The sequence below is a fragment of the Bos indicus x Bos taurus genome, chromosome 2, assembly GCF_003369695.1.
Source record: "Bos indicus x Bos taurus breed Angus x Brahman F1 hybrid chromosome 2, Bos_hybrid_MaternalHap_v2.0, whole genome shotgun sequence".
Taxonomy (NCBI): Eukaryota; Metazoa; Chordata; class Mammalia; order Artiodactyla; family Bovidae; genus Bos; species Bos indicus x Bos taurus.
The window spans coordinates 79,534,654-79,561,033 of NC_040077.1; the positions used below are offsets into that span (position 1 = coordinate 79,534,654).

Sequence of the window (26,380 nt, forward strand, 5' to 3'; positions counted from 1 at the left end):
GGCAGTCTCACACCAGGACACACAGCTTCATAAGAGGGATCCCTGTTTGTCCCCAACTCTCATGCATTTGTACAAGGCATAGCCTGTCAACCATACTTCAAGACTTTGAAAGTTCTACTGTTTTGAAAAGCATCTACATTGGCTTTGTGCTTAATGCAACTTTATCAGACTCCCCAACCTATGTATCATTTTTATTGTGTCTCATTAGGGTCTTTATTCACCTGTGTACAGTTGGACAGAATGATGCTCCCACTGTAGGAAAATTGCAATAGCTTATAGTTCCATGTTTCCAATGAGGATCTTAGGCTACATTTAACTATTTGGGGGCCCAGGCTGGTACATAACCTTGGTCCTCAAAAATAATGACTTCCTACCAATGCACAGTGAAGAATTCCTTAATAAATTAGGAATCATTTTATGTACATTATACCAAGAATATAATAATTGTATACATCAATTCTTGAGGGGTCCAAAAATGTACTCGGATTCTACATACTAGGTCTTCTGTTGCCTTTTCAAGCAGGATTAAATGAAGATGCCAGAGAAGATTATGTCTTCTATGTAGTAGTGCTTAATTCTTGCAGGAATAAGAGATTGGTCAAATGGGATTAATGGACCTATGGTCATGGAACCTATTATTCAAATGAACCTTATGATCATGAGAAAAACTTTGAATGATACTGGATTGTCAGAAAAACAGCATTTGCTTGGAGTATATCCTGCTTATAACATGAAATACTTTGGTAAGGGCCATGACTGACAGATGGAAATCTTGATGGTTCCTTCCACTGTTTCCATTCCCAACGTGAGACAAGGGTCACATGTACCCTTTGTCCGTTGGTGTTGACAAGAGGGAAACAGTTTGATAATGTAATAGTTTTAGACCTATGATCTGGTATCCCTTTCTCTACAGGATCATACTAGTCACTACATTCCAACCTGGCCTCAAGCCCTCATCAGGTGGTCTTGTTGATATACAATTACTTTGCAATCTAAAGTTTACATAAAGAAGGATCAGTTTAGTCATAATAAAAAATAATAGCCTAACTAAAGTTGAGAAATGTTATAAGTTGAGAGTAGTATAGAAAATTAGCCATGAAATTAAAAGATGCTTACTCCTTGGAAGGAAAGTTATGACCAATCTAGATAGCATATTGAAAAGCAGAGACATTACTTTGCCAACAAAGGTCCGTCTAGTCAAGGCTATGGTTTTTACAGTGGTCATGTATGGATGTGAGAGTTGGATTATGAAGAAAGCTGAGTGCCGAAGAATTGATGCTTTTGAACTGTGGTATTGGAGAAGACTCTTGAGAGTCCATTGGACTGCAAGGAGATCCAACCAGTCCATTCTGAAGGAGATCAGTCCTAGGTGTTCTTTGGAAGGAATGATGCTAAAGCTGAAACTCCAGTACTTTGGCCACCTCATGAGAAGAGTTGACTCATTGGAAAAGACTGACACTGGGAGGGATTGGGGGCAGGAGGAGAAGGGGACGACAGAGGATGAGATGGCTGGATGGCATCACTGACTCCATGGACATGAGTTTGAGTGAACTCCGGGAGTTGGTGATGGACAGGATGCCTGGCGTGCTGCGATTCATGGGGTCGCAAAGAGTCGGACACAACTGAGTGACTGAACTGAACTGAACTGAATAAAATAACTGATTTATAATAAAATAGAAGAAATAACCTCAAAGAATTAGAAAAGTTGTTCTTAAACACACTGCATTCAATTAAGACAAAGATGGCATATTTTGGGAATGGTCCATAATGGTTGAAGCCTACTCACAGATTCAGCTCCAGTGTAATTATTTGCAATTACTTATTTAATTTCCATCTGCTCTGGTAGATTATACACACCAGGAAGTCAATATCCCCAACATCAGCAGACTCCTGACAGAGAAACTCCTCAATGCATACTTGTTGGGTGAATGAATAAATGAAAGTAAATTTACTCAAACTTCTCATAACAGATGACAACGGATTTGAGGGAGATGGTAAATAAACCCTTGGGAATCATTTCCACTGGAAAAGCAACTCACTTATCCCCTGCATTTAAAGTGGCAAAAATTATGAAATACATTATATGTGAGATCTACACCTGGTTGTTTTGCATTACTTTTGATGAGTCTCCATCTTGGCTGCACATTATAATCATCTGAGGAGGTTAAAAAAAACCCCAGTTGAAACAATCTCTGCGGTGGGGTTGGCCGAGCATGGTGAATTTTTCAATGTGTTTCTGATGATTCTAATAAGCATGCAATGTTGGGAACACTGATGGAAAGGCATTCTTTCCCAGACTTGTCTGATTATAAGAATCACCCGGGTTGCTCGGTCTGCAATCAGCCTGAGTGGTTTTTAAAACTTTGCCAATTTGGAAGATAAAAAGTGCCCTCTGTTTTGTTTTGATGGAGAAGCACTCATTTCTAATTCTTTAAGTCCATTTGACTTCAAATTTCACCTTCTGCAGAGTTGCAATGCTTCTAATTTAGTGTCAACACAAAAGTAATTTACTTCAGGATTATGTTCCAGGCTATCCTGGGGCATTTCTTCTTGTCCTGAAACAATACTTCTACAACTTTCATAAGCCTGTATCTTTATTACTGTAAGTCAATGCCAATCTATCTAAAGTAATTGCAGTATATGATTGTCAGGGTAAGTTGTTTGGGCACAAAGGGCTGGGGGAGTGCAGAGGAAGGAGAAATCAATGTGGATTTTTAATGACACAGAGAGAGGTCTTGGACTGGAACTGAATAGATGTTGGAAGGAAAGGGGAGCAGAGGGCAGCGCAAGTCATGAGCAATGCCTCTATTCTGGGCATATGAAACATTCATAAACTACATCCACCATTGTTCATATTGGCTTCTGTTGCTTCTGCCTGGAATGTGTCTCTCCTTTGTAAACTTTGTGAATCCTACCTTTCTATCCACATCCCAAACCACATTCTTGACCTGCTCAGTCAGAATTGGAAGTGGGTGCTAGAAGTTTTTAACAAGTCCCCCAAGCAATTTTTATAATGGAACGCTAATTTAGCATAATGAATCTTTCTACACAATTCAAGAGGAAGATAGATGGGACAGAACGTCCCCAAAGAGAACCAAATGCAACAAACAAGTGCTTCTGTCGAAATAAATCAGATATACCATTTTTCATTTATCAGCCTGGCAAAGATTAACACACTTTGCACCACTCAGCATTGATGATGGAATGAGCTTTTACACACTGCTGGTGGAAATGTGAATGGTACATTACTAAAGGACAATTTAGCAACTCTGATCAAGAGCCTTGACATTTTTCATACCCTTTGACATAGTAATTCCACGTTTAGAAATTTACCCTAAGGCTGTGGTCTCAACCTTGGCAATTTATCAGAATCACTTGTGAGGCTTTTATATGAACTACAGATTTCTGGGCCCCACTCCCTGGAGATTATGATTCTGTCGATTTGGGGCAAGGTCTGGGAATCTGGGTTTTGAAAATACTCATGTCAATTGGACTTTTTTTTTGGTTTTAATTTCAGGTAATAGAAAAGTTAAAAATTGCTGACAGCTCCATGTTCTACTTCTTTCCCTCATTTCCTGTGGGTAATCACACAGAATATGTTGTTCTGCATTTTCTTCACCCCATAACATATATTTTTATTCCACTTAAGCATATTCAGATCTAATATTTTAATATCTGTTTATTCAACAGAAATAATTCAACTTATTTAAGAATTAAAAGTTGGACCATAAAGAAGGTTGAGTGATGAAGAATTAATGCTTTCGAACTGTGGTGTTGGAGAAGTCTCTTGAGAGTCCCCTGGACTGCAAGGAGATCAAACCAGTCAATCCTAAAGGAAATCAACCCTGAATATTCATTAGAAGGACTGATGCTGACGCTCCAATACTTTGGCCACCTGATGCAAAGAGCTGACTCATTAGAAAAGACCCCGATACCGGGAAAGATTGAGGGTAGGAGGAGAAGGGAATGACAGAGGATGAGATGGTTGGATGGCATCATTGACTCAATGGACATGAGTTTGAGCAAACTCCGGGAGATGGTGAAGGACAGAGAAGCCTGTTGTGCTGCATTCCATGGGGTCTCAAAGAACTGGACACAACCGAGTGACAGACAATGACAAAAGAATTGAGATTATTTAAAGATGGACATTTGAGATCATTTTCACATTTTGCTACTATAAATAAGAAAACAATGAACATAACATATGGATATCCTTCTTTTCACCTGTGTAAGAACTTCTATAGGATAAATATCCAGAAATGGATTTCATGAGTTGCATTAAACTTTGATACTGACAAACTGCTTTTCAAAAATAGTTTTACCAAATGTGGCAAACCAACCTACTTGTTCCCCCAAATCTAGAGATTACACTGCTTAGCATTCCTTACATGATGTGGAAGGTGTGTAACTAGTTCACACTAATGGGATATAGACATAGTGTGTCATTTCTAGGCCAAGGAATCTTTGATGTGGCTGTGACCTCATGCTCTTTATCTTTCTCCAGCTCCTGTCTATCTCCAAAGAGATCCCTTTGGAATAGCCAAGCCCTGTGTGGAAGAAACTTGGATCCCTGAATTGTAATGAAAATGAAAGCCACCCACTTATCTATAGACTAACCAATACTAAACTGTTATGAGCATGATAAATAAAATCCTACTGTCTGATAGTTTAATAAAATAACTAGTATTATTCTCATTAATATATCAGTTTATACTCATGTCAGCAGTGGGTGTATTAAAAACAACTCTATAAATGATTTTGATGCATAGTGTTAAAACCCACCATTTAATATAATAATCATAAATATGAATGAAAGTTTAATAACAGGTATGTGTACTTTGGGGCTTCCCTGGTGGCTCAGTGGTAAAGAATCTGCCTGCAAAGCAGAAGACGTGGGATCCATCCCTGGCTTGGGAAGATCCCCTGGAGAAGGAAATGGCAACCCACTCCAGTATTCTTACCTACGAAGTCCCATGGACAGCAGAGTCTGGCAAGCTGCAGTCCATGGGGTCACAAAAAGAGTCAGACACAACTCAGTCACTAAACAACATGTGCACTTCACTTGTTATATGGGTGAAAAATAGGAAAAAGTAATAGATATCTAAATAATAGGTGAATATAAATAATGCTGAAAAAGAATATTTAATGACATGGAATGCTATTCCATGGTTGGTTGCTTGCTGCTGCTGCTGCTGCGTCACTTCAGTCGTGTCCGACTCTCTGTGACCCCATAGACGGCAGCCCACCAGGCTTCCTGTCCCTGGGATTCTCCAGGCAAGAACACTGGAGTGGATTGCCATTTCCTTCTCCAATGCATGAAAGTGAAAAGTGAAAGTGATTATTTAACTGTATTAAGCTTCCCAGGTGGCGCTAGTGGTAAAGAACCTGCCTGCCAAAGCAGGAGACATCAGGCTTCATCCCTGGGTCAGGGAGAACCCCTGGAGAAGGACATGGCATCCCATTCCAGTATTCTTGCCTGGAAAATGCTCATGGACAGAGGAGCCTGACTAGCTGCAGTCCACAGGGTTTCAGTTGGACATTACTGACGCAACTTAGCATGCACACATGCATGCAAGCTTAGGAAGGATACAAAACAACATCATTTTTTTTTTTAAGTTAAAAGATATATTTGAGTAGAATCACTGGCAGGAAATATACTATACTATTTTATAATACTATCATGTTAACAGTGGTTATCAGTTAAAGATGGGATTACAGATGATTCTTTTTTCCTTTTTATCTATGTTTTCTAAACTTTCATTATTGGATGTGTACCCAATACATAAATATTTTTGTGATAAAAAATAAAGTTCTTTAAAAACCAGTAGTTATAATATTGAACTACATCAGCAGAAAGATATAATCTATAGGAACTCGGAGATAAACCACCTATAAGGCTCTGGATGGGTGTTGTTTGAGGCTTAATAACTCAGGAAAGTTGGCTGCCTCTGAGAAGAGACCTGAAGCTAAAGTGTTTACGTGCTTATTAAAAGGGCTCCTATAGAGCAGATTACCAACAAGTGCATGTTTATTAGTTGATTTGCAAAGTTGGAGTTTAGGACCAATATGTAGAGATAAAAAGAGTTAAAGACACGGCAAATTAATAGGGCCCCCAATACGGTTTGTTTTCTAATTCATGGAGAACTATTTTTAAAAAATAAAAACCAGATATTCTTCCATTCAGTGATAAGTTCTTTCATTCACTGACAAGTGAACAATGGGAAAATGGGTTCAATTTATAGCAAAATGACAAAAGAAGGCATTTTCTGATAACCATGTTGGTACTGGAAAGCTACAAAGTCTGTTCATGCAGTAGCCTTCCCTAGAGATTTTAAATAACAGGAAATAGATTGAAGTGGTTCAGCTGTGGTTTTAAAAACCAAAGGGTGGGACACCCTTGGTAATCTGTTTTTGCCCTTTGGCTTCTTGCTTATAGATGAGAATATAGGAGGGGGAGAATGAATAGTGTTCAGTACCAATACAGCACTTTAAAATGGAGAAGGCAATGGCACCCCACTCCAGTACTCTTGCCTGGAAAATCCCATGGACGGAGGAGCCTGGAAGGCTGCAGTCCATGGGGTCGCTAAGCGTTGGACACGACTGAGCGACTTCACTTTCACTTTTCACTTTCATGCACTGGAGAAGGAAATGGCAACCCACTCCGGTGTTCTTGCCTGGAGAATCCCAGGGACGGGGGAGCCTGGTGGGCTGCTGTCTCTGGGGTCGCACAGAGTCGGACACGACTGAAGTGACTTAGCAGCAAGATGATAATTATAGCACTTAAAATGACAAGCAAAAGACAGACGTGAGGTTTTAAATTTCATTGTACTTGTAGAGACGCAATGGAGTGAAAACTGCAAACTAGATGCCCAGTTCTAGAAGACTGGGTAAAGTAAGGTACATCCATAAGATAGGAAAGACCTACAGAAGAACAGTGAAAAACATTGCCAGGAGAAATGAAAGATTTAACCATATGGATGTTTTAGGTGACTGCCAGAAGTTTGGGGGTAGTGGAAGAGTGGGGAAGTTGAAATTATGTACAGCAAGATTGACTGTAGTTAATACTGTATCAAATAATGGAAATACACTGAGAGAATAGATTTCTGATGTTCTTGTCACACACACGAAAGTGATACCTAAGATAATACTAATTAGCTTGACTGCAGTAATCTTTTCATTATGTACATGTATATCAAATCATCATACTGTGCATATTAAATATATATTTATATATATATATATAAGAATAAAAACTTTAGACTGTGGTTTTGTATCCTTTCCTCAAAGGTTTCTCTGCTTTTGCTGCTTCTGGTCCCATCCAGTCCAAATTCCCTCATATGTACAACACACTCTTCCCAAACCCAATCCCCTTCATCTTTAGAAACTGGTGATTTCAGCAAGAAAGTTTTATTATCAAAGTTGAGCTTATGGACGCTAAACTGCAATCGCAATGATGACATGACATTTGCTCCATTTATTTAGGATACTGATTGTAACAAGGAGAGATTCACATTTTCAACATCAACTACACTGTTTATTAAATGAGACACTGAGCCCCTACTATGTGCTGGGCTTGTGTTAAGCTCTGGGAATGCAGAGATGAACATGCCAAGGAGCTCACAGCCTTGGGGAGAAAACAAGTATGTAGACACATTAGTTCTAGCTATTTTCCATTAACTTTCTGCTGCACTCCACTAGAATTTATCAAACTCCTCTATTTTGTTATCCCACTTCCTGCCCCAAATGTAATCATTATGCATCAACATCATACAGTAACCCAAACTAAAACTCTCAATCATCTCTCATTTCTTGCTCTGCCATCTCACACATTTCATATCTATCCACTCATTAAGTGATACATTCTTTTACCAAATTATCTCACAACTCCAGCACATTTTTTTCACCCTTGTTATTGCCCAGCTCAACATCCCTTGAACTACTGCAATAATGTCTGGACAGGTCTCCATGCCTAAGTGTTCACCTCTGCCACTTTTTGCTCCACACTGTTGCCATGAAGCCTCTGCCTATCTGTCTATCATCTCTACCTCTTTCTCTGGGAAGACTATTTATTGTTTAGAGAAAGATACAGAAGAGTCTAGAGGAGGAGAAATACTGAGTTGATGGTATACTGAACTACAGAGAACCAATGAGATATTAATTTTTCCCAAAAAAAAATCTTGACAGAAATGAGGTAAGTTATGAAAACCTGGCAAGTAGAAAACGCAGTTGGCTGGTTTTTTTTTAGTTTGATATGACACTGTTTATTTTCTCATTTCCACATCTTGCAACTGAGACTGAGATGACAGATTAAAGGACAGAAAATAGGCAGGTTCTTGACTCCCCAGGCACACAGGAGGGTCTTCATTGTTCTGGTAAGCATAGTTCTTGGCTACCTGTACCATGTTAGCACCTCACTGTGTACTCAACACACAGGAAGTGACGTCATTATGTCCTTGACCAAGGTAGCCAATCACAGGATTATGGTAATAAGTGCACCAAGTACCAAATATTTGGCTCAGTTCAGTTCAGTTCAGTCGCTCAGTCGTGTCCGACTATTTGCAACCCCATGAATCGCAGCACGCCAGGCCTCCCTGTCCATCACCAACTCCTGGAGTTCACTCAAACTCATGTCCATTGGGTCAGTGATGCCATCCAGCCATCTCATCCTCTGTTGTCCCTTTTTCCTCCTGCCCCCAATCCCTCCCAGCATCAGGGTCTTTTTCAATGAGTCAACTCTTTGCATGAGGTGGCCAAAGTACAGGAGTTTCAGCTTTAGCATCATTCCTTCCAAAGAACACCCAGGACTGATCTCCTTCAGAATGGACTGGTTGGATCTCCTTGCAGTCCAAGGGACTCTCAAGAGTCTTCTCCAACACCACAGTTCTAAAGCATCAATTCTTCGGCACTCAGCCTTCTTCACAGTCCAACTCTCACATCCATACATTACTACTGGAAAAACCATAGCCTTGACTAGACAGACTTTTGTTGGCAATGTAATGTCTCTGCTTTTGAATATGCTATCTAGGTTCGTCATAATTTTCCTTCCAAGGAGTAAGCGTCTTTTAATTTCATGGCTGCAATCACCATCTGCAGTGATTTTGGAGCCCAAAAAAATAAAGTTTGAGACTCTTTCCACTGTTTCCCCATCTATTTGCCATGAAGTGATGGGACCAGATGCCATGATCTTTGTTTTCTGAATGTTGAGCTTTAAGCCAACTTTTTCACTCTCCACTTTCACTTTCATCAAGAGGCTTTTTAGTTCCTCTTCACTTTCTGCCATAAGGGTGGTGTTGTCTGCATATCTGAGGTTATTGATATTTCTCCCAGCAATCTTGTTTCCAGCTTGTGCTTCTTCCAGCCCAGCGTTTCTCATGATGTACTCTGCATAGAAGTTAAATAAGCAGGCTGACACACTCCTTTTCCTATTTGGAACCAGTCTGTTGTTCCATGTCCAGTTCTAACTGTTGCTTCCTGACCTGCATACAGATTTCTCAAGAGGCAGGTCAGGTGGTCTGATATTCCCATCTCTTTCAGAATTTTCCACAGTTTATTGTGATCCACACAGTCAAAGGCTTTGGCATAGTCAATAAAGCAGACACAGATATTTTTCTGCAACTCTCTTGCTATTTTGATGATCCGGCGGATGTTGGCAATTTGATCTCTGGTTCCTCTGCCTTTTCTAAAACCAGATTGAACATATGGAAGTTCACTGTTCACGTATTGCTGAAGCCTGGCTTGGAGAATTTTGAGCATTACTTTACTAGCGTGTGAGATGAGTGCAATTATGTGGTAGTTTGAGCATTCTTTGGCATTGCCTTTCTATACCCTGATTTTTTTTTTTTAAAGGAAGTAGTGTAAGAGATAGGTGTCAACTGAGCAAATCTTCTGCCTCCCAGGTCATTTCTGGAGAAATCAGTAAGATAAGCCCAGAAGTGAACTGGTGACTTGGTGAGAAAATAGCTTCTTCCCCAAACAATGAACTTTTCATTGACAAATTACAATCGATACCTTTAAAGTTATTTGGATCAAGTAAAGGCAATCATTCAATGCCTATGAACTAAGAACTTCCCAGGTGGTCCTAGTGGTAAAGAACCTACCTGCCAATACAGGAGACATAAAAGACACAGGTTCTATCCCTGGAGCAGGAAATGGTAACCTGCTTCAGTATTCTTGCCTAGAGAAACTGTATGGACAGAGGAGCTTGGTGGGCTACAGTCCACAGGATCACAGAATCAGACATGACTGAATTGGCTTAACACACAGGCACTATGAACTAAATCTAATTATATACTAAGTTTCGATAGCAACTTGATCATTATTCACTCAGATCACAGTTTTAAAGCTAAAATAAAATGGTTTCTTACAAACTTGGATTATACTGACTAACTTGTTTACAAGTGGATTGTTTATTTTTGCTCCAATTTTTATGCTTTTACTAAACTTGTAAAAAAATATTTAAAGCAGCAAACACTAAGGTAACAAGCAAGCCTTATAAATTACCTTGGTTTTGACTAAGTATCTCTTTGGAAAGTTTCCAGGTCACAGTGGATTCAGAAAAGTTTAACTAAGCTTTTCCTATAAGTCTTCATCTCCATGAGATGGGGACAACTAAAAAAAGAAACTAATTTAAAAAAAAATGCTGGCAGAATGATACAATTATTCCACTTTTAAGATGAACATCTGCTCAGCTTTTTCTTCAGTCACCATGATGCCACCAGCAAATGGAACCCATGGATAGTAAACATCAGCTTATGACACTTAACATTTTCATATCCTCTGCCCTAACTGGTATCTGTGTCTCTCCACCCACATTCTCAATGGTGAGATTAGTCATCATACTAGGGGCTATAGAAATCTGTTTAATCATATTCTTGGGGGTGACTGCTCTCTCTGGGGTTTGGCAGCTCCTCTAAAAGTTTCTGTTACAGGCTGACAGACTCAGGCCTCATCCCTATGTCTGGAATTTTCATGATAGCTCTTGGATAAGTTTCATGAGCTTCATGTTTAGTTTCAGGACTTCTCTAGCAGTCCAGTGGTTGGAACTTCGCCTTTCATTGCACGCGGGTGCGAGTTTGGTTCCTGGATAGGGAGCTAAGCTCCCACATGCCTTGGGAGCCAAAAAGCCAAGAAACATTAAAAAAAAAAAACAAAAAAACCCAGAAACAATATTGTAACAAATTCAATAAAGATTTTAAAAGTTGGTCTACATCAAAAAATCATTAAAAAAAAAAGAATAGTTTTTTTTTTTTCTTTCCCTTGGGAACACTATAGCTAGGCTTTGTATTAGGGGAAATAAAACTTATCCAGTCACTAAATTTAGATGATTTGAGGAGAGGGAAAATAGGGGCTGGAATGAGGAAAGAAAAAGCTTTAAGTCTTAGGATAAATCTCCAAAATTGTTTTGCCTACAGCAGATAAGGGATGGATCTTTCTAGAGAGAAAGATTGCTCTATATGTGTTTTCAAAAAAACCTACATTCATGTCCCACTTGGCTTAAAAACCTTTGATGGCTCCCCATTGCCAAAGTCCAAACTGCTTCAGTTCAGTTCAGTTCAGTCGCTCAGTCATGTCTGACTCTTTGTGACCCCATGAACAGCAGCACACCAGGCCTCCCTGTCCACCACCAAATCCTGGAGCCTACCCCAAACTCATGTCCAGTGAGTTGGTGATGCCATCCAACCATCTCATCCTCTGTCATCCCTTTCTCCTCCTGCCCTCAATCTTTCCCAGCATCAGAGTCTTTTCAAATGAGTCAGCTCTTCACATCAGGTGGCCAAAGTATTGGAGTTTCAGCTTCAACATCAGTCCTTCCAGTGAACACCCAGGACTGATCTCCTTTAGGATGGACTGGTTGGATCTCCTTGCAGTCCAAGGGACTCTCAAGAGTCTTCTCCAACACCACAGTTCAAAAGCATCAATTCTTCAGCGCTCAGCTTTCTTTGTAGTCCAACTCTCACATTCATAGATGCTGCTGCTGCTGCTAAGTCGCTTCAGTCGTGTCCAACTCTGTGAGACCACATAGATGGCAGCCTACCAGGCTCTGCCATCCCTGGGATTCTCCAGGCAAGAGTACTGGAGTGGGTTGCCATTGCCTTCTCCCATCCATACATGACTACTGGGAAAATCATTGCCTTGATTAGACGGACCTTTGTTGACAGAATAATGTCTCTGCTTTTTAATATGCTGTCTAGGTTGCTTAGCATGGCATTCAAAGTCCTCATCAGTTCAGTTCAGTCGCTCAGTCGTGTCTGACTCTTTGCAACCCCATGGACTGCAGCACGCCAGGCCTCCCTGTCCATCGCCAACTCCTGGAGTTTACTCAAACTCATGTCCATTGAGTCGGTGATACCATCCAACCACCTCATCCTCTGTTGTCCCCTTCTCCTCCTGCCTTCAACCTTTCCCAGCATCAGGGTCTTTTCGAATGAATCAGTTCTTCGCATGAGGTGGCCAAAGTATTGGCGTTTTAGCCTCAGCATCAGTGCTTCCAAAGAACACCTTTGGTGTTGAGACACTGTTGGCTGTCTCAGATTATGCAGCAAACAAAATCCTGACACCTAACTCACATTTCATCTTAGATGGCATGACTTGCAGGTCTCTTAGCCTTTGAAATGTGAGCATTTTGATATTGGCATCAGGTAATTATCTCAGAAGGAAAATAGGGATGTGTCCTGAGGATTTGGGAAAATAACTGTGGCATGAAAATGGCAAACTGGCTGCTGCCCATGTGTAGAAAATAACCTGAAGGACGAAGCTTTCATTTGGCTCCTTCAGAGGTAACACCGACTGGCTACACCAGGCTCTGTTCAGGTTGGAGGCTGAGGTCATCTCATCGCCTCTCTTGTATATGGTGTACAGAGGGGAAGGAAGAGGAGTGAACTAAGAAAGCAGCACGAGTTAGAGGAGACTGTCTGGTAGATTCAGAGCCACTCAATAGTTGGAAAAAAAAAACAAACATTTTTCTCCATTATACTGCAAAAATGTGCTTCTAATCTTCCACCTTGTCGTGTTAAAAATCTCACTTTGCTCGATACTCAGAACCAACAGTAGGATTTTTACAGACTGGACCAGAAGGAACCACGGTTTACCCAACTTTAGAGGACCTTTCAACCCCAGCATGTATTTTTGTTCAGGCAAATCCAAACACCTCTGACAAAGAGGCCACAAGATTGCAGAGAATAGAACATGTTAGGTGTGGTTTGCACTTGCTCGTGCCCCCTCACTCATAGGGTCTAAAACTCTCACTAACAGACTCATTGCCCTGGTGGGTGAAAAATGCTCTGTAGGTGATGGGACTACTAACCGCAGAGTTATCACCAAAACCCTGAACTCAGCGTTCTAATGGAGGTTTTTGTTTTTATTTTAAATCAGACAAGTTTGCTACTGTCTGTTTCCCCTTCCTGATGCTAATTTGTGATGGACAGCCATTGAGGGTCCTATACGTTAAAAACAAAACATAGGAGGTGTGAATTTTTTAGACTGTAAACTTCATGACTTCCTCCAATTGTATGCCTAGTGCTTAAGATGTAACTGATAATATAATAAGAACTTGTCTAATATTTGTTGACCAGATAATAAGATTGGCTATGTGATATTTATAAAATACTCAATACAAAGTGACAAAGTATGAAAATGGAAAGATACAATCATTTGCCTATTAGCAAACAGTAACAAAAAGAAAGCCACACAATAAAATTTCAAAATGCAAATATAATAAACGGGTCAAAGAGGATATTTTATATGAATTTTTAAAAGTTGAATTCACCAATATTATTTTGTACTTATGCTCCTCACAACGTAGTAACAAATACACAAAGCAAAAACTTCTAGAAGTTCAAGTGTTGATAAACCCCAATAATAGAAAAGATTGACTCAGTATACCACTTTAAAAATCAATGGGATTTTCTAACAGGTTGCCCTGATTCTTTCTTGACTAACTACACTTCATTTAAAAATCAGAGTAACCTTTGAAAAACAGAAATCAGTTCATGTCACACCTTTGCCCAAACCTCTCAATAGCTCCTCATCACGCTCAGAATAAGACTCAGAATCTTGACAAGGGCCCACAAGATTCTGTACAAGGCAACCCAGGCTCACGTCTTTGATCTCATCACTTTTTTATTTCATGTTCTAGATACATTCTTGTAAAAACTATAATTTGTCTTAAACTGCTAAGTTTGATCCACAGAGTGAATAGTTTTTTCTGATATATTATTGCACATTTTCAACCTTTCATGTACTCTATTTTTACTTTTTTGCAGTGAAACTTTTGAAATTTTATCATGTGTGCTTATCATCTGTGTCTGATTTCCTTTAGTAATTCCTTCTGTGAGCATACCATTGTAGATTTTGTATAGTATTATACAAAACTTTTAATTTTTCATAATAATTGAGCTGGGTATAGAATTCTAAGTTTCTGGATATTGTATTCTAGCGCTGTGAAGATATTACACTCTTATCTCACTTGATACTCTTTTAAATTTGGCTTTCAGTTTTTCTCATTTCTAAGTAGGTAATATATTTGGGCTCTCTTGCTACTTTCAGGATCTTTTCTTTCTCTCTGGTGTCCTATACTTTCTTTTGATTTACTATGCTTGGGGCCTGTATTTCTAGACCTGCCTCTTGAGAAACCTATATGCAGGTCAGGAAACAACAGTTAGAACTGGACATGGAACAACAGACTGGTTCCAAATAGGAAAAGGAGTGTGTCAAGGCTGTATATTGTCAGCCTGCTTATTTAACTTATATGCAGAGTACATCATGAGAAACGCTGGGCTGGAAGAAGTACAAGCTGGAATCAAGATTGCAGGGAGAAATATCAATAACCTCAGATAAGCAGATGACACCACCCTTATGGCAGAAAGTGAAGAGGAACTAAAAAGCCTCTTGATGAAAGTGAAAGTGGAGAGTGAAAAAGTTGGCTTAAAGCTCAACATTCAGAAAACAAAGATCATGGCATCTGGTCCCATCACTTCATGGCAAATAGATGGGGAAACAGTGGAAAGAGTCTCAGACTTTATTTTTGGGGGCTCCAAAATCACTGCAGATGGTGACTGCAGGCATGAAATTAAAAGACGCTTACTGCTTGGAAGGAAAGTTATGACCAACCTAGATAGCATATTGAAAAGCAGAGACATTACTTTGCCAACAAAGGTCCGTCTAGTCAAGGCTATGGTTTTTCCTGTGGTCATGTATGGATGTGAGAGTTGGACTGTGAAGAAAGCTGAGCGCCGAAGAATTGATGATTTTGAACTGTACTATTGGAGAAGACTCTTGAGAGTCCCTGGACTGCAAGGAGATCCAACCAGTCCATTCTGAAGGAGATCAGCCCTGGGATTTCTTTGGAAGGACTGATGCTAAAGCTGAAACTCCAGTACTTTGGCCACCTCATGCAAAGAGTTGACTCATTGGAAAAGACTCTGATGCTGGGAGAGATTGGGGGCAGGAGGAGAAGGGGACGACAGAGGATGAGATGGCTGGATGGCATCAGTGACTCGATGGACGTGAGTTTGAGTGAACTCCAGGAGTTGGTGATGGACAGGGAGGCCTGGTGTGCTGCAACTCATGGGGTCACAAAGAGTCTGACACGACTGAGCGACTGAACTGAACTAAAGGATATATGATGGGCTTCCCAGGCGGTGCTAGTAGCAAAGAACCTGCTTGCTAATGCAGGAGACATAAGAGACTTGAGTTCGATTGTTGGGTTGGGAAGAATCCCCTGAAGGAAGGCATGACAACCCACTCCAGTATTCTTGCTTGGAGAGTCCCGTGGACAGAGGAGCCTGGCGGGCTACAGTTCAAAGTGTCACAAAGAGTCAGGCACAACTGAAGTTACTTACCATGCATGCACGTGGATAAATGACAGGATATATGACAGCCACCAGTTCAGCTGCTGCTCACAGATCTGTTTTATAGTTAAAAAAATTTTTGGTTCCATGTGTATGTGTGCATGCTCAGTTGCTTCAGTCATGTCTGACTCTTTGCGACCCTATGGATTGTAGCCCACTGGGCTCCTCTGTCCATGGGATTCTCCAGGCAAGAATACTGGAGTGGGTTGTTGTGCCCTCCTCCAGAGGATCTTTCTGACTCAGGGGTCAAACCCGCTTCTCCTGCAGTGCAGGCAGATTCTTTACCATTGAGCCACTGGGGAAGCCCTTTTGGTTCTATAACTTGCCTTAATTTGTGATAAATTTATCTATGCATTTAAAATCTGTTACATTTTATCTAGCATTTTTATGTATTTTTAGTGAGACCATTTTTAAGTTTAGCTAGCTAGAAATAGAAGTCAAAATTGGACTAATGAAACATTTAGATTAGATATAAACAAGAGCACTCCATATTAAAGTATATAGAACATTTCTCTCACTCAAAAACGTATAGTGTTAAATTCATGTATAAGGAAAAAACGGTTGGAAATTAAGTATTTGATTAAAGAATTTAGACAAAGAATAAACTAAACTGAAGAAATTAGATGGATATAGAACCAGATTGGTACATGATATATGTCCATTAGGCTTCCCAGGTGGATCAGTGGTAAGAATCCGCCTACCAATGCAAGAAGCACAAGAGACAAAGGAGATGCAGGTTCAATTCTTGGGTCAGAAATATCACTTGGAGGAGGAAATGGCAACCTACTTCAATATTCTTGCCTGGGAAATCCCATGGACAGAGGAGTCTGGAGGGCTACAGTCCATGGGGTTTAAAAGAGTCACTGGGCGTGACTTAGCAACTATGCATACATGCATGCATGTGTCCATTACAAGTATGGACAAGAATACCAGAATTCTTACTCTACTGGGAGAATGTAAACTTGTATAACTATTTTTGGAAAACAATTTTGGCATGATCCAGTACAATTAAAGATAGACATAACCCAAGATTCATTGTTTCACTCCTAGGTCTATGTCTCAGAGAACTGCATGCACCAAGCGGCACACACAAGGATATTCAGACCACAGTGTCTGAAATAGAAGAAATACAGAAATAACCCAAGTGTCCATCAACAGTAAAATAAATAAGCTATGACACAGTCACACGATGGAATACTCTGTAGCAACGAAAATGAATGAACTACTGCTATATACACCAACATGGGTGAATCTCAGGAATTATGTTGCATGAAGAAAAGTCATGAAGAATAAATATGTGATCCTATTAATGTGAATAGGATAAAAAATATGATCCTATTTAAGTGGTATTTGGTAACTTGCAAACCTATATATCCTCTAAAGATGCCAATATATGGTAAACTGTAACAAAAAGAAAGAGACTGATAAATGCAAAATTTAAATTAGTGATTACTGCGAGTGGGGAGAGAGCAAGAGGAACTGGGCGTGGGGAAACAGGAGGCTACTAAGATACTGATAGCAACTGAGTATAAAATGTCAAAAGTAGCCTGCTCTACTATCCATCCATATATATATATACACACATATGGAATGAGAGAGAGAGCGATGTTAGGAATGATGTTTATCAAATATTAATATGATTATATCTTAGCAGTAGATTTTGTATTATTTCATATTTTCTTTGCATATTTTATATTGCTTCAATTTTTTAAATTATGAATATGCACCGTTTTAATTATTTTAAAGTCATTTTATCTGAGGAAAAGAGACAGTAAAAGGTTGCTGGAGGCTAAATGTTTGTGCCTCCCCAATTCATATGCTGTAACCCTACCCCCAAAAGTGATGGTATTTGGAGGTAGAGCCTCTGATAAATGATTAGATCGTAAGGGCAGAGCTCTCTTGAATGGGATTAGCGTTCTTTTAAGAGAGAACTTAGAGAGCTTCCTTGTGAGGTTATAGTAAAGCTGAATCAGACACTGAACATGCCAGCACCTTGATCTTGGGCTTCCTGTCCAGAACTGTGAAAAATAAATGTCTTTTATGTAAAATTTACTCAATCAATTGTATTTTGTTATAACATCCAGAACAGACTAAGACCCAGAAAGGAAGATGAATAAACAAGAGATTTTCAATAGAAAATTGAAGAACAAAGATCCAATAATCAAACTCCAAGGTGCTAAAAATATGTTAAAAACTCAACGCACAAAAACCTGCACATAAATATTAATATGAGTTTTGTTTATAATTCCCCAACACATATAAACTCACTGTAGTACCTCCATAAAAAGGAATTATCATTCAGCGATTTTAAAAAAGCTACCAAGCTACAAAAAGCCACAGAGGAAATTTAAAACATATTAATAAGTGAGGAAAGTCAATCTGAAATGTCTACATACTATATGATTTCAACTATATGACATTCTGAAAAAGGTGGAACTATAGAGTAAGAAGATTAGTCATTGCCAGGGGCTGGGGCGTGGGGAGGGAGGGAGGAATAAATTGGTGGAGCAGAGGAAATCTTCAGGGCAGTGAAACTGAAATAGCAGATCCAACACATCATGCACTTGCCAAAACCTACAGAACTGTACACCACAGAGAGTAAATGCTAATGCAATCTTGGACTTTAGTAACAATGTACTACAATAGGTTCATCAACTGAAACAAAGTACAGAAAATTGCCAGATAATAAGAGAAAGTAGGGAGAGGCAGGTGGAGAGAGAGCATATACAGAACTCTACTTTTTATTCAATTTTCCTTAAACCTAAAACTGCTCTAAAAAAGAAATTCTATTAGTTTAAAAAATAAGCCCCAAGAACAGAGTGAAGTGTTCTTGAAACACTTCAGATATTTATTTTTATAAAATCCTAACACAGTCCTTACTACATGTTCTGCAATTTTTTAATGCTCCTAACATCCTCGTGGGGTCAATACCACTGTGATTCCACTCATACTGCTGAGGAAACTGAGGCCAGAGAATGTGATCGTTTTGCCCTGGGCCACACAGCAAGCAAGTCATAGAACCAGGATTCAACCCAATACAGGCCTACCTCCTGACCTTGATCTGAGGCTGCCTCCCCTTAAAAGGACTAAGGTAACCTGGACATCAGTGTTCACTGCTTCCAACTCAGAGATTGCCTTGACTCTTGGTTCAGTGGTTTTGTTTAATTTGTCTTTTATAACAAGCCATCCCAAATTTTTATCAGAAGTAGGTGGGATATAAACGGTAAATTAAAATATTGAAACCGGAGACCTCAGTTGCTCTGACAACTGCTAAAATAAATTTACCTTACACCTGCTTAGTTCCCCTGGGATCATGTTGTTTGATCTTTTATTCTATAAAAGTTAAAACAGATTGCATTTAAAATCCCATAGGATGAAAATGTTCAAACCAGATAAACATAGTGTCAATATTCTTTCAGCAGCAGGTTTTTTTTTTTTTTTTTTTTCTCCTTCGTTTTGGGGGAGGGGATCTTGCTTTACCAAAAAGATTTGTCTTAATTGGTGATGTTCTTTATCACTATTTTCTATTGTTTTGAATTAATACAAATATCAATAAGTATAGTTTATAAGTCAAAGTAAAAGCAAGTGGTTTTGTCTGTTCAAAATACCCTAATCAATCAAACTATTTTTGGAGTTTCTAGTTTGTAGTAGTTTCTAGTTTGCTTCTAGTACCACACTGGGTACTGGAGGGAAGAGGAAGGTCACAAAAGGAGCCCAAATTTTTACTTTCAAAGAGCTTGTGACCTTCTTGGATACATCCCCCACAGACGAGAGGCTGGTTATCTTACGGCCCATGCTCCACAGGGAATGAGAAAAAGGGGTGAAGTACAGGTGAAGGTTCCCTTGCTGCCCTGGGGCCTTCACAGGTCCTCTAGGAATGGCTGGGAGCTGGACTGGAGGAAGAGAGATGGCAGACCGTTCCTCGCCACCAGATGGTCACGGACAAAGGCTCAGAGTCATTCAAGAGTGAGCTTGCTGTGCTCAGGAACAAGGAGTAGATCTATGGTTCCTAGGGCAGGAATGTGGAGGAGTTTGGGGCAGTTTATTGAAAAGGTGAATAGAGACAAGATGCTGCAAGGTCTGTGACATAAGCAGAGACGTTTGTGCTTGAGCTGAAATGGGACTGGAATTACCACGGGTTCTTGGGCTCCCTCACAATCTTATCCCCACTCAGAAAAATGATGGGTTGGATACTTACTCTTCAATAAGAAGATCCTACTGTTTTCTCTATCAATAACAAGGTCCATTTTTGAAAGCCTATTTTTTTTTTTGCCAGGATAAAAGCTCCAGTTTTTATTATAATCCCAAATAATTATCTTCATTTACATGAAAAGATATAAGAATTTAGAAAAATTAAGTGACTTGCCCAAGGTCACATTTTGAGACTCAGAATTTCCAAAGACCATGAATCACCCATTTTATCCATCTATGTCCCTCTAGCAAAGACCAAGGGTCAGCAAACTTTCCTATAAAGGGCCAGATAAGTGTGCTTAATACACACACACACACATATACATATGCACACATTTTTAATTTAGGCTGTAGGTCCATACAGTCTTTGTCACAACTACTCAACTGTGCCAGTGCAGTGCAAAGGCAGCCAGAGTCAATACATAACTAATTAAGTAAGCTACATTTCACTAAAATACAGAAATTTGAATTTCCTATAATTTTCATGTCACAAACTTATTTATTTTACTTTTATTTTTTAAACACTTAAAAATGCAAAAACCACTCTTAGTCATGGACCATACAAGCACAGGCAACAGCCACATTTGACTTGTGGCTACCAGTTTGCCAAACCCCTGTTTTATGTCCATTGATTAGAACAATAGCAAATGAAGCCAAGATTAAATGTCTTATCTCTGGAAGAGATAGTTTGCTTTACACTGTGAAAAACTCTGTTTTGCTGGTAACAAGTTCATTTCCTACCCCGGCCAAGTCTCTTGCAAATTTGTAGGGGATTACAAAGGCAAAGATAACAGTAAAAGGACAATGAAAAAAAAATCCAATCCTAACAACAATAAAACATTAACAATTTAAAAAACAGCAATCCAAACAACAATAAAAAATTAATATCTATTTCCCTCTCACAGATGTTAGTAATATCAAGAACATTTCTATTATAGTCTAGGAAAAGTCTTCTAAAACTGCATTCATTGTTAAGTTTGAGGTTCTAAAGATGTATCACTAAGAAATGGTACATGTATATTTCATGTTCTCTAATATGTTGTAAAAGCACTTTGTAAATATTAGAGCAGTCCATGTTCAGAGTTTGCTTCATTAGCATCTCTGCATTTAGGTCAATAATAGCCTGCTCTTAATTCTTTAGATTCTTGTTTCACTTATTCATTCATCTGTTTAATCAATGAATATTATACATCTACCATATGTCCAACTTTGTGGTGGTCACTGGGAATTCAAAACTGAATGTTAAAGTCCTTGCCTTAAGTAACCCACATTTTGAGGGAGAAGAAATGCAGAAGTAACACTAATGTAGAATACACTAAATGCTACAGTACAGATGAATTGCAGTTACGGGAACACCTTGGTGAACTTTTGGAATTAACTTTTGGAAAGGGAAGCTTGGATGAACTTTTTGGAACGGGAAGCTACAGGACACCAAAGAACGCTTTCGAAGGTGAAGTTTGAACCAAATCTGGAAGAAGACATACGACCATAATGCCTCCACCTATGAATGAGAACAATACCAACTCTGATTTGTTACATACAAGACAAAGGCAAGAAAGGTTTGGAGGGACAGCTGTGAAATGAGCATCTTTCAGATCCCTGTCCCAGACTCTCATCAATTTGATCATAACTAGTAAACAGTCACATGCAAATCATACTCTCCCCTTTGTGGGCATCTTAAGATTCAAAAGTTGGTGAAAAACAAGTGTTGGGTAATGAAATAAAATTGAGCACAAAAGGTAAAGTCATCAGAGAATTCAGCTTTTTCCCTTTTAAATCTGATACAGAAATACAATAAGACTACATTTTTTTAAAATTGAATTTAAGACTTATAAAGACAAATATTTTGAAAAAGTAGAATGCATTCTCACCTGAAGGACTTTCCTAATTCTTTTCAGATTGTGAATTAAAAGTAGGTTTTTCTCTTTGGAAACACGGCCTAACTGTTCATCCAGTTGTATTAACAAGTTTTGAAGAAGAATTGTTGCCATAGTTTCATTGTTAGATGCTGCCTCCCTAAAAAACAAAAATGTTATTACACAGCGGGAAACAACTTATAAAAATGCCTACTTTTTACCATAATCATTTTAAAGTGATAAATATATCCCACAGTGATAAGCATTTAATGGTTTTAAAAATTAAATTGTATACACATGACAGTATATTCAACACCACTAATCATTAAGGAAATGCAAATCAAACCAGGAGATACCACTTCACACCTATTTGGATGGCTATTATCGAAAACACAAGATAAGTTTTGGTGAGGATGTGAAACTGGAACCTCCTTGTATATTGCCAATGGCAGTGGAAAACTGTACAGCCAGTGTAGAAAACAGTATGGAGATTCCTCAAATTATAAAGATAAAATTACATACAATTCCACTTCTGGGTAGATATTCAAAAGAACTGAAGTAGGGACTTGAGTAGATAATTTGTACATCAACATTTAAATCAGCTTTATTCACAATAGCTGAAAGAAGAAATCACTCAAATGTTCATTGAAGGATGAATATAGAAATGCAGTATATGCATACAACAAAATATTATTCAACCTTAAAAAGGAAGGAAATTCTGATACATGCTATATGAATGAACCTTGAAAGAATATGCTACATAAAATGTTGGTCACAAAATAACTAATTTGGTGTGACTACACTTATATGCAGTACCTAGGCTAGTTAAATTAAGAGACAGAAAACAGTGGTTGCCAGGGGCTGGGGTAGAAAGAATGAGGGGTTATTATTTAATGAGTACACAGTTTCAGTTCAGTTTTAAGTTGAAAAAGTTCTGGAGATGGATGGTGGTGATGGATGTGCAACAATGTGAATATGCTTAAGGCCACTAAGCTGAACACCTAACAAATGTTAAAATGGTAAATTTTATGTTATGCATATTTTATCACAATAAAAATTTTAAGAAGACAAAAGCAAAAAAAAAAATTGTACAAGGTGACTGGAGCTTCCAAAAATGTTTGTAAAACATATTAAGAAAAAATGTTTATTTTATTGAGTCTATGGTGGAGAATTGATATAAACAATAGACTTACTTCTTGGCTTTTTAATACTTAGAAAATCACTGGGGGTTGGCTTATAAAAACAAAGCACTAGAACCATAAAGGTTTAATCTACAATGGATGAAACCAGAAAGGACAATGATTCTTCTCCCTTAAGGAAGCTTTCCAAAGCCTCAAAGAAAGTTCTGTACCTGAAAAGAATGTATCTACTGAGTTAAAAGTGGACCATAGAGTAAGTCCATGTGTAAGTCCTCTAGGGAAAATACAATAACATTTGATCCTACCAGTCCTGATTTTCAATCCACTGGGCCAGCAGATGCCGAATTTCCATAGGAAAGTTGTCATCATAGAATTGATCGACTTGCTCCAAAAATTTTATTTCTAACTGTTGGACTTGATTCCACTGAGACATGCTATAAAGAAGAGGAAAAAATAGAACTTAAAAATAATGTTAATTAACAACTATGGTACATGTTTTCTTTTCCTTTTTTTTTTTTTTTTTTTTGGATTTCGGACAAAGACAATGTTATCCATTAAGTAACTGGAGAAAAAAAATTTATTTTATAGTCATTCAATTAAAGAAAACAGAAACAAGAAAATGTTTTCAATCCAAAGATAATGCAGTTCTGAGCTTTTTCCTAAGGCATTCCTAAGGAAGGAAAAAGGATTCTTTTTCTACCCTGAGCCATATTTTTCTTTGTTCTAAAAGAAACGCCAGATCCACCTTCTCTAGAAAGCTTTCATTCCCCCTCAAAACCCCTCACATCTGTCTACACAGATATGTGTATTCTCAACAATCTCCTTCCCTAGTCTGTGCTCCCCCTCACTATTAATTAGACTTTGAGCAACTTGAAGGCAAACAACAAACTAAACTATATCTCTTAAGATTCTCTTAAGGCTTTATATATGCTGCAGCATCAGTCGCTCAGTCTTTCCGACTCTTTGTGACTCCATACACTGTAGACCACCAGTCTCTTCTGTTCATGGAATTCTCCAGGCAGGAATACTGGAGTATGTTGCCATTCTCTTCTCCAGGGGATCTTCCCAAACCAGGAACCGAACCCAGGTCTCCCGCATTTCAGGTGGATTCTTCACGATCTGAGCCACCAGGGACACCTCATGTGAGGACTACCCAATAAAAACTTCTTTTATATAAAACTGTCCAATCCCTTTTTATTCCAGATTTGTCTGGCTTCTAGAATCAGTCATATTCCTAGACTTCTAGTCTCAGTCTTACCTATATGAAGAGTTTCATGTGGGCTTTTCTTTCAGTTCAAAATACCTCTGAACAAAGAAATATTTTCACTTCTCTCTGGAATGATCAACTATTGCTGGGCAAAGCTTTTAAAGTCTACTTGTAATCAGTCTCTGATGTGTATCTGACAGTGGTTAAACCCTCAACATACTGAAGAAGAAACCACTTGATGCAGTTGGCGGTGTGTCATAAAACAAAAGTATGTGTTTCCCCAACATAACCCCATTCTGTCCAATTTAGAAGCTTTAGACGTATTTCTTAACTCAAGGAAATGAATATGACATCTCTCCTTGAAATTACAGTATTTTATTTTTCCCAAAGTCAAAATTTTTATTGTTTTGTCACTAATTCTAGATCAAACAAAGAAACCTTTTATGTGATCAATCACAATGGTGTTTCAACTTACCCTGTAGGTATATTAAGATTTCCTTTTGCTTACAGAACATTATGATGATAAATTTCTCAGGTTTCAAAGGGAACCATTTCAGGAGTACCTTTTGTATTTAAAAAAGATTAATGCCAATGTTTTGCTAAACGAAAGTGACTGGAAAAAATTTTTTCACTTTCTTATCACTATATTTATACATATAATCCTAGGCGAAAGTGCTCAGTAAGTACTCATTAAGAGAAGAATGAGTGGGTCTCTGGATGCTGTAAATAGCACAGGTGGCTAGTATTATTCTGACTTTAAAATGAAAAGAAAAAAAATCTGAGGGACACATAGGCAAAATGACTTGCCCAAGACACACAGCTCCTAAGGAACAACCTGAGGTCTCCTGACACTACACATGGTTGTCTTTCCTGATGTTGGGTGTATATATATTCCTCTCAAAATTGCAACATGTGTTGACATGCTACTATCCCCATGGCTCTGCTCTATCAGTTTATTCTAGTGAATGATAAAAGAACAGGTGCTGAGAATAGCATTATAATTGTAACTGCTACTATTGTTCAATCTCTGCTATGATCTGGATGAAAATCTATTTTCTAACTAAGAATTAACTGGACTGAACCCATCCTAAAGTTAGATCACTCCTAGGATCTGAGTCCACCCTCCAGAGAGATGAACACAAGGCTGAACGGGGGAAAGACAGGTTTATAGACTCAGGACACTTTTTTCTGTTGCAGCCTCTAGTAATGCCTTTAAAGGACCTAAAAACACCTTCACTCTCTAAGGGCTAATTGTTCCCATCCCAAGAAAACTACCGAGCATTTCTTTTGAAGACTGAGTGCCTGCCTAGTCTCTTTGAATGCCTGGCCCTAGAAGAAGCCTGATAAACGGGCGTTTTCTCCCACCGCCTGGGGGCTAACGCTGCCGCTTTGGGGTTCTGTGAAAAGGGGGCGACTTACCCTAAAACATCACTGCTCTTATCAAAGCCTCAATCACTGGCTACCTCCGTCGCGGGCTTCTGGCTGAAACCCAGGCAAGCAATCTAATGCCAGGCATGAGAGTTAAGAGCCGCTGGCTAAGAAAGTGAAGCGGAGGGGCCACACTCGGCGTGGACACACCCCCGCTGCAGCCACAGGGTCGCACCCACCCAAGTTCACAGTCTCCCGGGCACAGTGCCCGGGTCTTGCCGCGGAGAGACCCGCGCCACAGCGAACCTTTGAATCATGGAGTCGACCGCTTGTTTCTAAAACTCCTCTTCCTCAGCTAGATTACCGTGAAGTAACTGTCAATACAGCACGGGCGCGGCAAAACCTGCAGAACCACGTCCTGGCCCGCCCTCCTCCAGAGAAGCCACGCCAAGGTGCGGTCTGCCTCCTTACCTGGCTCCCTCTGCCCGCGTCCCAGGCGGTGCTCAAGTCCGGGATGGGAATCGCCCAGCGCGGTCCCCCAGGACCTAGCCGCTGACGCCTCCTTCAGAGGGGATTTGCATTTCTCCTCCTACTTGAGGCTTTCCTGTGCGTCAGTGTTAGAACCTCCGGTACTTTACTAGGGTCGTTCCCACCCACTGCCTATTCTAGAAACGCTAAAGAGCAGAAACAGGTTGAAGCCACCACGCGGGGCGCCCTCTCCTCATCCCCATCAATCACTCCAGCCACTCCCTGTGGCCCGAGGGTGTCAGG

The 26,380-nt window shown here is 39.3% G+C and overlaps 1 protein-coding gene across 2 annotated transcripts in view; it reads right to left on the minus strand.

Moving 5' to 3' along the window:
- STAT4 (signal transducer and activator of transcription 4) overlaps positions 1-26,304 on the minus strand; it is a 104,015-nt gene extending 77,711 nt beyond the window's left edge. The window contains exons 1-3 of one of the 2 annotated variants that reach the window (XM_027563084.1): positions 26,081-26,303; positions 23,340-23,468; positions 21,911-22,055 (exon numbers count right to left, since the gene is read on the minus strand). In XM_027563084.1, the coding sequence (XP_027418885.1) occupies positions 21,911-22,055; positions 23,340-23,467 (273 nt within the window). In that variant the 5' untranslated portion in view covers position 23,468; positions 26,081-26,303. Of the gene's footprint in view, positions 1-21,910; positions 22,056-23,339; positions 23,469-26,080 lie in introns of both variants that reach the window. The other variant, XM_027563074.1, reaches the window with a different exon arrangement.
- Between the last annotated feature and the right edge of the window lie 76 nt (positions 26,305-26,380).